The sequence below is a fragment of the Castanea sativa genome, chromosome 9 (assembly GCF_040712315.1).
Source record: "Castanea sativa cultivar Marrone di Chiusa Pesio chromosome 9, ASM4071231v1".
NCBI classification, from domain to species: domain Eukaryota; kingdom Viridiplantae; phylum Streptophyta; class Magnoliopsida; order Fagales; family Fagaceae; genus Castanea; species Castanea sativa.
In genome coordinates this window covers 6,971,822-6,989,539 of record NC_134021.1, presented here as the reverse complement: position 1 = coordinate 6,989,539, position 17,718 = coordinate 6,971,822, and the positions used below count along the sequence as shown (strand labels likewise).

At 30.8% G+C, this 17,718-nt stretch overlaps 1 protein-coding gene across 1 annotated transcript; it reads right to left on the bottom strand.

Moving 5' to 3' along the window:
• Positions 1-4,813: 4,813 nt before the first annotated feature.
• Positions 4,814-17,498, bottom strand: LOC142608672 (uncharacterized). Its single transcript, XM_075780368.1, has 16 exons — positions 17,405-17,498; positions 17,049-17,266; positions 15,092-15,201; positions 14,742-14,856; positions 13,875-14,045; positions 13,698-13,751; positions 13,250-13,312; positions 12,377-12,464; positions 11,843-12,218; positions 7,590-7,690; positions 7,239-7,456; positions 6,620-6,726; positions 6,441-6,546; positions 6,186-6,350; positions 6,033-6,086; positions 4,814-5,443 (listed from the first exon to the last, which is right to left on the bottom strand). The coding sequence occupies exons 1-16, from the start codon at positions 17,496-17,498 to the stop codon at positions 5,378-5,380; spliced, it is 2,106 nt and encodes a 701-aa protein (XP_075636483.1). The 3' UTR covers positions 4,814-5,377.
• Between the last annotated feature and the right edge of the window lie 220 nt (positions 17,499-17,718).

The window sequence follows — 17,718 nt, the reverse complement described above, 5'->3', positions numbered from 1 at the left end:
ACTCCACAAGCCACTGCCATTATGAATAACCAAGTAAGTGTCAAATGGGTCTTTCTAGACCCAAAGACAACATGGAGCTAAGTAATGGACTAAAAAATGAGTTCTTGAACAGTAACAAAGAGTTCCACACAAGAAGTTAAGGTACAACAAACTAGAAATACCATTAATAGCTACTTAATTGGATAAACCATTAGTCAATGAGCTTTGTTTGATTCCAGGTGAATTAAAAAGTTCAAAGAAGCCTACACTTGCAAGGCAGAAATCAAAGTGAAGAGCAAATGAAAACTGAAATGCCTTGAAATTCTTAACACTAGAACTTAAAAGTTTTGTAAAGAAAGCAATAAAATTTTAAGCTACTAGATATCTTTCTTCTACCATTTCTTGTGATAATTATCTACACAGTCTTCTGCTGAACAGATTTCAACACTAGTCAATGAGCTTTGTTTGATTCCAGGTGAATTAAAAAGTTCAAAGAAGCCTACACTTGCAAGGCAGAAATCAAAGTGAAGAGCAAATGAAAACTGAAATGCCTTGAAATTCTTAACACTAGAACTTAAAAGTTTTGTGAAGAGAGCAATAAAATTTTAAGCTACTAGATATCTTTCATCTACCATTTCTTGTGATAATTAACTACACAGTCTTCTGATGAACAGATTTCAACACTACCATTTTAAGAATCAATACAAAAATTATTCTCATTACATTGTTGATATCGAAAGCTGAATACAACAAAATCTTGTGTTTTAGAATGCAATAAATGATCTTGACCATTTCATTAGAATGCAAGAGCCCTTTAGATTGGATAAGATCTCACTGTCAGATCTAAAATTATTGAATTCAAATTCCATTACTAATTAGCTCTCTATTTGGATGGAGAGATGCTGTTTGGATGCTGATCTTTCTTATTCTGTTATTGTTGTTATTGCAGCCAGTCTTTTAGCTATTTAGAAATGCAAGAATATTGCCATACTTGAAGGGATGGCTGTCAATGCCTCTTAAGCTCTTAACTATTGCAAGCATATGGTTACAATCTGTCTAGATTTAATGGTTGGGAATCATTTTCTGAAAGGAGCTGTAAACCTCGTGTTTGCAAATGGACATGATTTGTTGATTATTGAGAATGGAAAGTATTTGACAGGTTTGATGGAATTTGGACACACTAAAATTTGGACAAAGCTAGTCTAAAATATTTGACAGGTTTGATGGAATATATATGTATGTGGATTTTTAAAGTTGACAAGTTTAAGTACATTGATATTTGACAGGATCTTTATCAAACAAAAAAAATATATATTTGGCAGGTTGTTGAAATTGAAAATATATATGGCAGGTTGTTGAAAAAAATTTGGCAAGTGGAAAAAAATTTGGCAGGAAAATGTATCTGTTGGGAGGAAAATGTGTCCGTTTGAATACTAGGTGGGTTGCATATTGAAAAAAGTTACTGTTGGAATAGTGCTTAAATTTAAAAAAAATGAATGTTGGAAAGAAATAATAAAGAAAGATTAAAAAAATAATATTTTAATAGAATGGTAAAATAATAGAATGTTTTGATGTTGGGGAATTGTAAAATAGTATGGTATAATTGATAAAGTAACTTTTTGAATGGTAAAATAGGATAGAATTGAAAAAAATGAATGGTAAAATAATAGAATGTTCTGACTAAATGTTTTTTTTTCCCTTCTTGAAAAAAAAAACATTTGTTATTATGTTGAAATTTTTACTAAAAAGTAATTATTCTTAATGAAATTGGATTTGGTTTGAAGTGTAGAATGCATTTTCTGTTCCAGGTTAAGCAAAATTATAATAAGATAACTACATGATAAAAAAAAATTATTGATTTCTTATAAATAAATTGTGCACATAAAAATTAATCAAATTTATAAAGTTTTTTGATATCTACTTAAATACAATCACCTTTAATAATAGGAATAATAATAGCAAAATACATAAATCACCTTTAATAATAGGAATAATAATAACAAAATACATAATGCCAGTGAAATTACTAAGGCACACAACAACAATGATGTGCTTGCATAATATTGTATATTTGTGTATGTGCCCAATGTAATGTTGTATTTCCCCTAAATCTGTGGTTTAAACGGAACTATTCTTGTGATTCTATTCAACAAAAACAAGCAAAAAACAACGCACATTTTCACAACTTGCACATATAAATATTAAATCATTCACAATATTTCTTGCAATGGACATCAATAAAAAACCATCTAACAAGGTTTTGTCTGATCCTAGTCTTGTAAAAACACATGTGGCCACCTCTTCATGTACATATATAATGGTTTCTGAGACATACTTATATATCCCCATTTAACATTATTATACAATGTCTGTATCAAAAAAAAAAAAAACATAATTATACAATGTCATCAAAATAAAATTTCAGCGACTAGCCTACTACCATGCTTATCCACAATTTTAAATTTATAATTGTCTACAAACATAACACACTCACATAGAATACTTTGTTTGATATGTTTATATAATTAAGATTGATCTATTATATACATAATGTAATACTTAATAGTTAACACTGTTAAGCAGTAGTTATCTAGTATCTAGTAGATTTGTACTTGTATTTCGTATTTTGTATATAGAAGTGTTAAGCTGCAAAAGCGTAGTGTAGCATAGTGTAAAGAACGACTTGTCATTTATACTGTACAGGTTAGTCGATTAGGAAGTTAGTTAGTTTGTTACATTTTTTAGCCATGTGTCTCTATTTTATTGGTTGGATCAATAGGTTAAGTCTGGTACTTTTCCTGCTACTCTGTTTTCTTTATATAAGAGACAGAGCTTGATAATTGTTGGAAATAAAGGAGAGATAATACCTGAATTTTCCTTGGAAATTACACAATTTGATTTTACCAAAAAAGAGGTGGCAGAGATGAGGCGTGGATCAAGTCACTGTCTTGACACAAATCGTGACATCTACAGTATATCCGATGTAGTTAGACAAATAGTTTCTGCACGTTGTCCCCAGGATACAATAGCCCAGCCACCTTTACTGATTATCTTTGCGAGCCTACACTGCTCGTAGGATATAAGCTCTCTATAGTACTTTCTTTTCCCAGAAAATTTTGTAAAGATAAAATTTTTTTGTAAGTAGTAAGAAGCAAAAGATGCAACTCCAGTCTTTGGAGAACTCACAGAAAGCAGCTACTCAAGCACTTCCAATGCAAGTTTACATGCCATACCAACCTCGTCAATCACTGTATAAAGATCTATCCATACCAGTACCCTCACCATTTTCCCCGGTTTCCCCATACCAAAACCTCCAACCATTAAACATGACACATCCAGCTCAAAACCCTTTTAAACCATGTGGACTCTTTCCCAATATACCAAACCCAACACTACTACCTCAACTCGAACCCAGACTTGAACCTCCAACCAAACCACAAAATGAACCTCCTCCCATAAAAAAAGACAAAGAACCATTATACCAACCACCAGACCCAACCATTGGTGCTTCCTCCAGACCCCCAGATATGAACCTGTTAGCCATAAACACTGACCCTCCAAACCCGATATCATCATTTCTCAGAACTTTAACTCTTCAAGAACCAACAGAACCTTTTGTCCTCCCAGTCATTGATGAAGCAGATCTAGACTTGTCTGGTCTTGATTTAGATGAAGTCTTTATGACTGACCCAATAAATTATATAAATATATAGTTGTATAATATCTAATACTTTCTATCTATAACGTTACTATTAAATATATTAAAAAAAACGTTTTAAAGAAAAAGTTTATAAAGGAAACTATACTAAAAGTTGGCAATATATGGTATTAAAATTCACATTAATTTTCAGAGATTTTCTAATTAAAGCCATTGACAATAGCTATTCAAATTTTGAATTTTCAAAATTTAGCAATTAACGCATCTGACATTAAGGGATAATTGATTTTCTCAATTCACATAAATGAGTATTAAAATAAATATGATATTTTTTATAAAAATATCCAACAATAATTATATACACGAATTCATTCATAAGCAACTCTCTCTCTCTCTCTCTCTCTCTCTCTCTCTCTCTCTCTCTCTCTCTCTCTCTCTCTCTCTCTCTCTCTCTCTCTCTCTCTCTCTCTCTCTCTCTCTCTCTCTCTCTCTCCACCATTGCAGAACCTCGAGCTTGTTTGTGATTTCAACAAATTCATAACCATATGTGAGTTTCAATTAATTTCACAAGTAAAATCTCTTATTTTCAAAATAAGAGTCATGTATTTAAATCCTACTTATAACATAAAGATAAAAACATCATCTTAGCACGCCTAAAACTAACCATTGGTTAATGGACTAATAAGACACTCGTCGCTAAATTGATTTTGGTTGCATTTGGTAAAACTATTACAAATATACTTTGAATTCTAATATACTATATTCTAGCAGTGTGAATTCTAATAGAATGCAATTTTCTTTTTTTCCAAATAATTGTCTATCTTTGTGAGAGGAAAATAAAACATTAAGAGTCCGTTTGGATAGAACTTATTGCTGAAAACTGAAAATACTGTACAAAAATAATTTTTTAATGTGTAAAAATTACTGTTCATCCCAAAAAGTACTGTTCATTGGCCTAAAATCACTGTTCATGGCCAATGAACAGTGACACATGCGCGTGGAAAAAAAAAAAAAAAAAAAAAACTGGCCAGACGTGGACGCAGCCTCCTATCCAAACGCATTCTAAAAAGCCACAAAAGTTTTCTCCCCCTTTTTTCACAATTTCTACAATTTCCTATTCAATTTTCCATCAAAACCACCATAATCATTAAAACAATCACAAGCAAAACCACCGAAGCAACAAAAGGGCTTTAACCAAACACTAATTACTACCAAAGAGTCACTCCACCACCACTTCAAGTTTCCTTAAATCCCAAATTGGTTCACCTAGTCAAATCAAAACATCAACCACCCAATCAAACCACACCAAGCCTTTATTGTCTTTCAACCACCACTCGAACACCTTAAAAAACACCTACGTACACACCTTCTTACTTGAAACCTACACTGCTAGTACCCAAAAAAAAAACCCATAAATGCCAATTGCTATATCAGGTTCATTACAAAATGCCGCTATTCATGCAAATTAAGCTACCATATCAAACCTATATTATTCCACCAAGAGCTCCCTACCACTAGATCTAAGAGGTCCAGATCACCGTCGAGGAGCGGTGGTGTCCAAGCTAAATGGAAGAAGTGAGAGAAGGATGACCCGAGAAAGGAAAGCTGGGCTACGACATTATTGGTTGTGCAGTGATCAGTGATAAAAGCTCTTTGCTAGCCATAGAGAGGAAGAGTTACTTCTTTCTTGGACAAAATCCCTTTGTCCCATGTTGGAAGATTTCTTAGTCATTGACTACCTCAACAATATCGGAAGACTTCTCGGTCATTGAGAGCCTGCACAGGTCTTGCATTGTTCTTTGCGTACTGAAATAAATTAACCAATTACTTCAACAATTTAATTTTTTAAAAGAAAATTACATTAGATATTAGGTCCCTAATATTTGGCTTTTGATTTTTTTTAATTGATATGATAGAATTTGAAATCTTATGTCATCCACTTTATAATAATTATTTCCTATCATTACATCAAGACATTGATTTGTTTTAAAATTGTATAAATAATTAAATACTTTAAAATGTTTCAAAAAGGTGTTTTTTGACCACCATTTGATATATAAATGAAAATTGTTGAGTTAACAAATGAAATTTATGAAACCAAAATCACTTTGTTGAAGTGGAGGCGATGACGTGGCATGAATTCAATTTCTCACATCAGGTTTTTTTTTTTTTTTCATGGGCATAAGAAAATTTTAAAACTTTTTTGAAAGTATAGGAACTAAAGTCAATCATTTTAAATTATAAAAATAATTTTGAAACAAAATCAAAACTTTAAATTATAAGAAAAATTTTGAAACAAAATCAAAACATTAAGGACAAATATATAATTTAAGGAAAAGAAAAAGAAGATAAAGCAACAATTAACACAAGTTTAAGCTAGATATGGAGTACATACATCGAAACTAGCTTCACGAAGTAACTGTACTTGCTCGTTTGAAACAGTATTTATCTGAGGCAAGGTCAAGTTAAGGTATATAGTGTCAAGTTGAAAAATAAAATGTGAAGATTATAAGAGTTAATTGGAGTTAATTAAAGTGTTCATCCGTACCTTTTCATTGATGATCCATGTAATACCTTCAGCACAAGGAGGAAATGTTTGTGATCCATTGTATTTGTAATACTTGACAGCTTCCATATTTGAGTCTCTAGGATCTATCACCCCCTTTGCTCTCTCTTCCTTTCTTTTAACCAAAGATTTTATTTCCTCTGTGAACTGAAATTAAAACAAATGGAATAGTTTTAGAAACATTTAAAAGCAATTTTGAGTGAAGAAGTGAAAGTGGGTTGATATGGGATTCTTCACCTTTGACAGGAATGAATCGGGCTCACCAATTTGGTAGAACTGGGCATGAGCAACTGAAATTTTATTTGTTGTATCTATGTGAGCCATGTGCAACTCCAATTCATACCTGGTTAAGAAATCATCGTAGATGAAATTTTTCGGCAGTGAGACATTTAATTTTGAGAGAGAGAGAGAGAGACCTCTTGCCATTGATGAGATGCTCGGAGGGTAAGTGCCAGTGGCATTGTTGGAGGGGGTAGTCTTTGCCATCGATGTGAATTGATCCAGCATCACCCTCCCATGCAACCTGGGTCCATGAAATTTTGATATTGAACCAATACCAAATAAAATAAAAACGATATTACGGTTGAATTCTTCACCTCTCAAACTATAACTATAAATGTTAGTAGAGAATTTTTATAGCAAGGTGACTCTTCGATGTGTCTAATCAGTAATCAGCCAAAACTAGCTCTTTAAATTTTCGATGTCCCTCTTAAAGAGCAAGAGAGGTCTAGCTAGTCTCCAACAATATGCATAATTGTACATAAATATTATTTTGTGTCATGCTTATACAAATAATGAACAATGTTAAGTATATATATATATATTTTTTTACAATCTTTTTATGATAAAAATTTGTTGATGCACCAAATTATGATTGGTGGGAACATAGGTCTACCATTATTATCACTTTTTCATCTATCAATCATTATATAACACTTCAAGAAATCATAAATTTTGTATAAAAAATAAAATGTGTGAAGTAGGTTTTGTATACATAGATATACTTGTTGCAGAGCTAATAAGATATGTCCTTACCTCTATAGAAAAACCTGTATTCTTTACAGTTGCATTAGATGCCTTATAATTCAACCTCAGGCCACCTGTGTTTGAGGCAATTTTGACATTCTTATTTAATATATCAATTGGAGATTGCGATCGCCCATCCTTACATTCTGCCCATTCTGGCTTAAGTTCTCCCCAGTGTTGGGGTCCCTTTGGACTCCCTTCAATATAATCAAACTCTGGCTCTTCACCTGTCCCATAAATTTCAAATTAACATCACATCATCATAGGTAACAATAAGTCAATAATTTGGCAATTCTTATTATGAACAACTACAAAAATATTAGCATCGTGAATGTAAGTAATAAGTATCTTTGGCATTACCAGCTTCAGCTGTAATGGGTATTGGCTCCCTGCAGTAAAGAAGAAACAAGATAAACCAACAACTGAAGATAGGTAAACTATAATTCTTCATGATATAAGTGCTAAAAGAAACTAATTGCAGGTCAAATAGGAGAGGTTTTTGTTGGAGATGCTAATGCCTGAGAGGTATCTAATGTTTTTGTTTATATAATAATAGTGATGGCACTACCATTTTTATCAAATATTAATTACTGAAATTGTATCAGTGTCAATCACATTAGAAGGACGAAATCATAATACAGATTTCTAATTAATTGAGGCATTTAATGTAATACTTCCTTAGTTCCATTTTGTTAAGACTGTTTAAAAAATCCAACATTTTAAGGAATCATCATTTAATATATTGATTTTGCATAAATAAGTGCCAGCTTCAAAAACTATCTTAGTAAAAACTTTAAGGAAAGAGAGGTATTGAATTTTTAATTAAATTAAAGTGTATGTTAGAAAATTCGTATGTTGATTTTTCAAAGATGACTTTATTAGGGACATCCCAAAGCAAAATAGAGACCTAACAATTTGGAACTAAAGGAGTATTACTCACATATGGCCAATGTGTTTTTGTTTGCCAAGGAGAACCTACTAAGAAGTTTTTAACTCCCATGTATAAACCGAGAACAAAAAGAAATAAATAATAATAATTTTCAACATTTGAATTGGAAGAAAAGATCGAATATAAACAATGAGGAATTGTGGATTTCAATTCACTCATTTTAAAATGGAAAGATAGTTTTAGTTAAAAATAAAATTTAGAAAATCTTAATCCTTTTAAGATAATACTGACTTTTTTTAGAACGTAAGTTGTATAAATCTCGATCTGTCATGCTCATGTATACATATTTTTGGATGACACTAAACTTTAATGTTATCTTTTGCTTCAATATTTTTTTGCCCCAAATGGAATCATAATTCATTCATAAAATCACACAAATTAACGGTTGTTAGTTGTTACTGAGAACATCTCGTAGTGGGTTACCATAAGGTTGCGTGGATTCAATGGTATGACATCAAGGGACTTTAAAAAATAATTATTTCTATAAAGTAAACTAATTAACAACCAGTGAAATGCACCAAAAAGTTCAATAAAATATAATTTTATCTAAATAGCACCTCCTTATGCATAAAGTTTTTGGGGGTCTAAAGGGAAAGAGTTAAAACTATGAGATTAACAACATATTGTAATTATTTAAAAAAAAAAAAGTTTTTATCTTAAAAAATTCACTTTTATTTTGTATATAGATGTGAAATTTTATAATTATGATTGTAATTAATAGACATTTATTTTGATTGTATATGTATATGAAATATTCAATGTTAAGTATGAAATTGTATAGTTATGGGAGTTATTAATAGTTATTTATGATGATTTTTAATAGATATTTATTGTGATAATTATAATTAATAGATATTTATTGTGATAATAATAGGTATTTATTAAGATATTTATTAATATATAATTATGGTAATTATAAAAAATATTTATTATAATTATGTTTGTATATGGAACTATCTATTCTACTATTTAGAGAAAATATGGTGTGACAAGATTCTAATAGAGACTTTATGTATAGAATAGAATTTAAACTCAATTAAAAAATATATATAATTAGAATCTTAATGTGGTTCATTAATGAGCAAGGATAAAGAGCTACAAACTTATGTGTGTCTGTGTGTGCGTGTGAAAAATTGATTCTCAAAAAAAAAGTGAAAACTTGTTTCTAAAAAACAGATGTGAAAAATTGTGTGGCCTCAAAATTTTAGGTGGAAAAATTGTGTGGTTTAACTTTATTTTTTGAAAATTTATAAATATATTAGTATTTAAAACAACATTAAATGCACTTTAACCATTGCCATACAAATGCACCTATATATTTCTTTAGTTGTAATAAATGAGAGAGAGAGAGAGAGGGGTAAGTCATAAATGTGTAATAATACAATATTAATAGATAGTTGACCTATTTTAACCGTAAAATCTTTTAGAAATTTATGGTCTAAAAAATATGTAATTTTTGTTAAGACACATCATATATAACTTGAACTCATATAATTTGACTTGATTTGAAAAATTGCTTGGTGGAATATTAGTCAAAATGGATAGATAGTTTTAGCCAAAAAAATATTTTAGAAAATTTTAATCCTTTTAAGGTATATTGTTTGCTTGTTTTTGTTTTTGTTTTTGTTTTTTTGAGATATAGGTTGTGTAAGTCTTGAGCTGTCATGCTCATGTTTTTGGATGCCACTAAACTCTTATGTATCTTTTGCTTCACTTTTTTTTTTCCCAAGTGGAATCATAATTCATACATAAAATCTACAAATTTCCAACTTGTTACTGAGATCCATATCTCATGCAACTTCATGGTAACCCATTATATTGAGGAATCCATACTAGGGATAGTAGAATCAAATCCTAACCTAACTCATTCCTTGATTCTAACAAAAGGAAGCAAGATTGAACAAAATCTTTCACCAAACACCCCATTAGTAGGGGGAACTAGGGAGTTTTGTGTTCCCAACCCCTCTATAAATATTAACTATTAAATATTTATAGGGAGAATTTATTATGATCCTAGTGTTCCACATTGCTTAAGTATAAGCTTAAACATATCTATATAAGCTCTTGGATACCCTTTCCTTGCAAGTCAGTTTTCAAGGGTAAGTTTTATTCATGAGTTCTTAATAGAATTAAGGAGTTCAAAGTTCCAAAACCCTCTATAAATATCAAAGGATAAAATTCGGCTACAACTTCATTTAATACATTTTTTTATATATGTGAATTTTAACAAATCTACCATTAGATTGCATTCTCTTCTTATATCATTTATGCTTGCAAATTCTCCAAAAGATCAAAAGTCAATAACTATGTCATCAATTAAATATTTAAATTTCAAATTTTGTAGTCTAAAATTTAAATGTTTAAATTTCAAAATTTTGTAGTTGATCTAAAATTATGTATAAAAAATAAAATTATAAATTAAATGGTAAATAACATCCAATTAGCATGAAATTTAATATACATGTTAAGTATATAAAGAATATGCAATTCGATGGTTAGATTTTTTAAAATATATAGCTTTATTAATTTTTTTAGTGAGAGTTATAGTTAATTGCTACAACTAAGCTTGTAACTAAACTTTATCTAATATTAAATGCCCCTCTACTCAGGCCCCCATTTCAAGGGACAAGCAACCTTTTTACATAAAAGGAAAGACAATTGAGCATTCCAAGTGTAATTTTCTTTAGTGGGATCATTATTTCCAAGTTTTGTAATATAAATTTGAACAAAGTTTAGTTACAAAATTGGTTGTAATTTTATGGTACAACCTTACTCAATATCTTTTTATTGGAGATGAATTTTGACAAAACCACCATTGGATTATATCTTCTTCTTATATCCTTCATACTTGCAATTCTAGAAAATTAAAAATCAATAGTTATATTACCAATAAATTATTTAAATTGCAAGTTTTTGATAATTTAAAATTATGCATAAAGTATAAGCTTGAGAGCATATAGTAAATACTATCTGATTGACACAATTTGACATGTGTATTGAGAGCATAAAGAACACGTAATTTAACAATTAGATTTTCAGAATATGTAATAATGTTTATTTTATTGAGTAAAGTTGTAGCCTAAGACTACAATCAATTTTGTACCTAAACTTTGTCCTACAAATTTAATGTATTGAGTTAGGTTTTACCCATTACAACTAGCATTCTAGTCCCACTTGCTTCTTTTATTTTCCAATTCATTTTAAAAATCAAATGGTTTCCAATAAATTGTTTTGTAAATTAAATAAGTTAACCTGTAAATAACTTTGATATTTATCAATCTAATATCACCAGTTGAATGGAAGTATTTAGTATGATTTGGTTAACTAAATTTGATAGAAAGTGATATAAGGGTGATGTTAAGTAGTTTTCAAAATTTTAATAAGTACATTGGCATAATCAATAGATTAGAAATGAAATTGAATTCTGACAAATACGACCAAAAACAGTTTCACCTAATTTTTATAGGCTTTTGTTAATAGGTGCATTCTTATATTTAATTTAATGGTCTCCACTATTTTGGAAAGTAATTTTTGAGGAAAAAAAAACACACACACACAAATAAGCAAATTACTTATTTACCTTACTTAGGTGAGACTCCCAAAAAGTTTTTTTTTTTTTTTTATAGGAAATACTTGAGCTTTATTATAAAATCATGCAATAAACATTACATCCCGAGCTAAGGCATGCTCAATAGGTGATGGATTATCCTCAACCCAGGTGACAAATGTCTCTAATCTTTTGGCATAATGTGCCAAGGTGTGAGCGGGGTTATTCCCTCGACGTTGAACGTGCGAGAATTGTACTGATCTGAAGTCCTGGAGCCGCGCAAGGCAAGAGAAGACAACATTTGCTATAGCTGCAGAAGGTGTGGTGGCCCCGGTGAGTGCACCATGTAGTATTTCCGAATCGCATTCGAAGATCACGTCCTGAAGCCCGATACTCCACGCGAAGTCCATAGCTTCTTCCATTGCCTTCGCTTCTGCCTCCAACGGACCAAGTGGCACCCACATCTTCTTGCTCATTGCTGCAACTGATTTTCCTGTGTGGTCTCATCCTTAATCAATACAATATTTGTTGACTGGCCCTTTTTTTCATTTTATCGTAACATCGTTTGAACTTTGAATGCTTGACCCTTTTTAACTAAGGTTACTTTGGATTAGGTGAGCATTTTCAACATTAGGCAATCATTGTTTAAACTTTTGAGTGATGGCACCTTTTTACTAATTTCATGAGTAAGTTTATTTAACAACGACAAAGCACAAGCCACAAGCTGCATAAGCAACGGCTACACAATAAACAAGAGACACAAAAACTTACAAGGCAATATGACACTTTCACATTGAAGCTTCTCGACCATGTCCAAATAGTGCAATGATACTTTTTAGCTCCTTACAATACATTTGGTAGACTGTCATAGTTCAATTATATAATAATTTAATTATATTTTTATAATAAGAAAGAATCGTTCCTTTTTAATAGCTATTTTTTAAAGAGTAATGCTAGAGATATAAGTTTTTTTACAAAAATTTTTACAAATTGCCGATGTGGTGAATAGTTATTAGTAAATGAAAAAGTGATGTTAATAGTGAGTCTAAATGAAAACTAATAAGAAGTTGATCCCATCTACAATTTGTAAAAATATTATAAAATAGTTTATAGTTGTAGCATTACTCTTTTTTAAAATGAGAAATAACTATATTCGCCTATGAAATGATTGTAATAATTATTCCTCATTATGTGTTATAATTTTTAAAATTAACTTATTTTCAAATAAACAAACTTTCCATATGCACATAACAATTTTGAAAATTAAAAAAAAATCATAAAAAATTACTAATATTTTTTTTTCAAATTTAAAAAATATTATTTTTAGAAAACATAATTGTATGAGTAAAATATTTCCGACATTATATCTTAAGTTTTATTCTGATATTACAACTTACCACTAAACTTATAAATAAGTTTAGTTATTCCATTACAATACATTTTATTCATAATAATAAAAATTATCATTCCAATTATAATTCACATTCAGTGTTTCAAACATGGCCTTGGGTTTCAGGGTTTGGCGATGTTAAGTTGGATTTCTCGAGCATGGAGTGGCTGCACCGGTCTTGCATTCATCTCCGCATACTGCAATTAAGTAAAATCACAATTGGTTAACCAGTATTAGTGTACAAGCCCATTGGGCTCTAGGCCCACCATAGTTTATTTGTCCATCACACATATACTTTGAATTACACTACTGTACAATTTTATACATAGAATTCAGGCTCCATATGTCAATTCTTTTAATATATAATTTGAATATATAACGTCTGTTGTTTATTGTCAAATCCATATGTCAATTAATTTTTTATATAAATTGAATTCAATTTCTATTTCCTTATTCAATATTAAAATATTATCAATTCAGTTAATTAGAGCCTTAAGTTAATATGAGTTACGAGTTTTTTTTTTTTTTTTGTTTCTCAAAAAAAAAAAAAAAAGTTATGAGTTAATTAAAACTGCAACTTACGTCGTGGACTGCCACTCTAAGTGCATGAACTTGTTCCCTCGAGACTGTGCTTACCTGAGGGTAATGCAATTTTACGTAAGAACCTTTAAATTTTAATTGGTACCTTGAAAAATATACCAGGAAATATTTTTAAAATAAAAATAAAAATATTAGCATATAGTATAAATGAAAACTGACCCTTTTATCAATGATCCAAAGGACACCTTCAGAACATGGAGGAACAGTGAGTGAGCCCACATATGTGTAACAAGTACTAATATAGCCGTCCGTCTGAATTTCTGTCGGATTAATCAAGCCCACGTTTCTCTCTTCCTTTGTATCAGATATAGACACTATTTCCTCGATAAACTGAAATTGAATTTTGATTATATATTTACTTATTTACTGATGTGGGATTATTGTGGTTGAGAGAAAAACTAGTGTGTAATTTGTTAGCAATTTTACTATATATATTGGAAAAGCAATTCCTTCTGTTTGGCTTATATGCAAAGTACCTTTTTCTTTTCTTACTAGATAAGAAGAAAGAAAGGAGAAGTGAGATTCAAATTCAAAACACTGCCATAAAAGGTGCTGGTACCAATGGGCTACCAATCGAACACTTACATGTTAAATAGGTTACAAATATAATCTCTTAACATCATATGAGAGATCTGAAATTAAATTTTATTTTCATTAAAAAATTAATATTTACATCAGGAACTTAATTTATAGTTCAATTGACATTTTAAAATGTTTTCAATAGAGACGTTTAGGATTTATATCTTCCCTCCCCTCTAATTATTGAATTACCAAATAGTAAAATATTACATTTGAGACCTTGTAATTTAACGGGTGTAACTAATTAAACTCAGCATTTTTAAAAGTACAAATTAAACCTTCAGTCTATATGTGCTACTTTTTAAACTTTCAATATTTAATTTGTTATAGCCATTTAAAATGTAATTTTCTAAAATAGTTTTGAAGAATTGTAGAGGGAAAAAAAAAGTATAGGTTTTAGCAACAAAAAAAGTATCATGAAGGAATCAATAATCATCAATCTTTCACCTGGGCGAGGAATGGATCGGGCTGACCAATGTTGTAGAGGACCCCAACAACAACAACTTTGTCTTTGCCTTTGATGTCTGGGCTCATGTGAACCATGTGCAACTCCAACTCATACCTTAAAAAGAAAGAGAGTCAAGAGAGAAGAGTGAATCAATTTCATAATTAATTACGATTATATTTTCTGGATCTAACAGTGACGTCATATCATCTAAAATTTTAAATAATGTAACACTACAATTTATATAGACCTTAACATTTTCAATATAATATAATATTTTATATAAATCATGAAATGTATTAAGTTTCAAATATTAAGATTCTTTTCATTTCAAATAGAAGGAGAGAGAAACCTTATGCCATTGATGGAATGCTCGGAAGGTGAATGCCAGTGGCATTGTTGTAGATAATAAATTATGCCGTTGATCTCTATTGAACCGGCGGCACCACTGGCCCACTTCAGCTGCATTCATTACCATAGTATTTTTAGTATATATATTTTGAAAACAAGAACTTTATGACTTGTTTGGTATATGTGTTTAAACAATAATTTTTAATTTTTTTGGAAATAAGTATAGGTAAAGAAGTGTATGAAAATACGTGTATAAAAATACGTGTAATGTTGTTTAAAAACTGAAAACATGTGTTTGAAATCATGTACCAAACGGACCCTTAATTTCTAAAGTCTACTACTTTTTTTATTTTTATACAATATATAATTTCTACTCTAGTCTAATCTAAGTGTATATGTGTGTGTGAAACTCCTAACTGGAAATTTGAACCCAATCCTTGCCCCCTGCACCCCACAAGCACTTATACTTGTAGAGTGACCACCGCACCAAGGATGCGCAATGGTAAAGTCTACTAGTTGTTAAACCAACATTGTGATTGATAGAATAAATGAAGCAACGCCATTATATATACCTGGCTACTATAGAGAAGCAATAAATATAACCCTTTTTTTTATGTCAACATTAATGAATATCTTCTTCAATTTTTTTAGTTGAATATATTATAAGGCTCTTGGCAATTAACATAACCTTCATATCATATTAAGAGCATTCGTATTAGCTCTTCTAAAAAAATTTCTCTATTTTACCAAAAAGAACATACTTTTTTCCATTTTACATAACCACTTTTATGAAGAAACTTACATCAAATTTTATTCTAAAAATTTGTTTCAATAAAATATTAACTCTTCTTCATTTTTTTTTTCTTCACCTCTCTCCTTCTCTCTAGAAGCCTCTCGCTCCCTGTTTTTCCTTCACACTTTCTCTCCCTCTCCCTAGAATCCTCTCACTTGCTCCCTCTCTCTCAAAGACCCAACACAACCCAAAATCACCAAGCAACCAACCACCATCAACGAATCAACCCACACCCATCATCAAAGTAACCACCATGAACCCATCCTTCATCAAGCAACCAGCTTCCATCAACCCACCAATCATTTGAAAAAATTGGTTCATCAACCCACCAAAAAATTTTAAACCCATAGATTAGCAACCCACCAAGTAAGATTAAGGAGTTATGGGTTCCTTTGAATTGTTGATATTTTGATCTTGTGGCTGATCAACTATGTGACCCATTTGTTTGGGTTTTTTCGGCTGAGTTAGTTTTGTGGTTGGTTTAGGGTGTTGGTCTAGAATGAAGGGGAAGAGGAAGAACCGAGGTAGGGAAAACAAAGATTAAGGGAAAAAAGATATAAAGGGAGAAGAGTCTTGTACAGAGAGAGAGGAGTCTTGTACAAAAAGAGGGAAAAAAGATGGAAAGAGACCAAAAGAGAGGAGTTTGGTAAGAAGAGAGAAAAAAAATTAATTAAATAATGGATACACAACTACAATAACAGTGTATATTTACATGATTACCGTAACTCTTTTGTATATTTATACAACTATAAACAAACTAATTAGTGTGAGTCAATTTTAGGGAAAATTGTGTAAATTTTACATTTTTTATACTATGCACCTACTAATATGAGTGCTCTAAGTTTTGTTTTTGTCCCCCCAAATTAATAGAAGAATTCATAACCTCACCAACGCCCTTAATTTTGGTGTAACTCTACGCTTCCCCTTTATACTAAGCACTTACTGATATGAGTGCTTTAAGTTTTTTTTTTGTCACCCCAAATTAATAGAAGAGTTCATAACCTCACCAAACCCTTAATTTTGGTGGAACTCTACGCTTCCCCTTTAAAAAGAGAAGAAAATTATAATTTGACTAAAAGGTTATTGATTTATAAGCTAAAAAGTAATACATGAAGAGTTGCGATTATATGTACTCCTATATACATGAAGAGTGTGACTTCCTTACCATAATATCATGGCCTCGATTCTTGACAGTAGCATTACCAGGCTGGTAATTCCTCTTTAGATTCAGTAACGTTGGAATTATTCCTACCTCCAGAATCGATATATCAATGGGGGATTGCATGCTTCCATTTTTACACGTGGACCATTCCTCCTTAAGCTCACCCCAATATTCCACTCCCTTTTTGCTTCCTTCTAAGTAATCAAACTCCCTCTCATCCTCTGCTCCATATATATACAATTTATATTATGAATATTGATATGTGTTTTAATGGCACTAATCAATGCAATTCACTACAAAATAGTCCAACAAGTTAAATAAAATTAAAAAAGATAAATGTTCGTGCGTATGTTGCTTACCAACTTCTTGAGCTGTGATTGATGTTGTTGTTGAGAAAAGAATCACAACAATTAGCAAATTGGAAATGAATATGGATTTGCTTTGAGGCTTCATGTTTCACAACCCAATTAATCGCCAGTTTGCTTTGACAGTGGGATTTGGGTAACTATATATAACATTCTAGAAAACAGACGAGTGTCTAAAAATGATAGCTTTTGGAGGAAAATTAGGTACACGTTTCCTGTGTTCGGCTTTGCATACGTGAACATGAGAACGAAAATTCGATGGGAGTTGGGAGTTGGGAGAGAAATGGCTAAGTTTACATATAGCGAAA

What these genes read in the sequence shown, in the direction of transcription:
- LOC142608672 (XM_075780368.1), bottom strand. Translation starts at nt 17,498, where the DNA reads ATGAAGCCTCAAAGCAAATCCATATTCATTTCCAATTTGCTAATTGTT. An exon ending in AATCACAGCTCAAGAAGTTG is followed by an intron (nt 17,267 to 17,404) that starts GTAAGCAACATA and finishes TATATGGAGCAG; the next exon opens with AGGATGAGAGGGAGTTTGAT. An exon ending in GAGAAATCCAACTTAACATC is followed by an intron (nt 12,465 to 13,249) that starts GCCAAACCCTGA and finishes TTTATTGTGTAG; the next exon opens with CCGTTGCTTATGCAGCTTGT.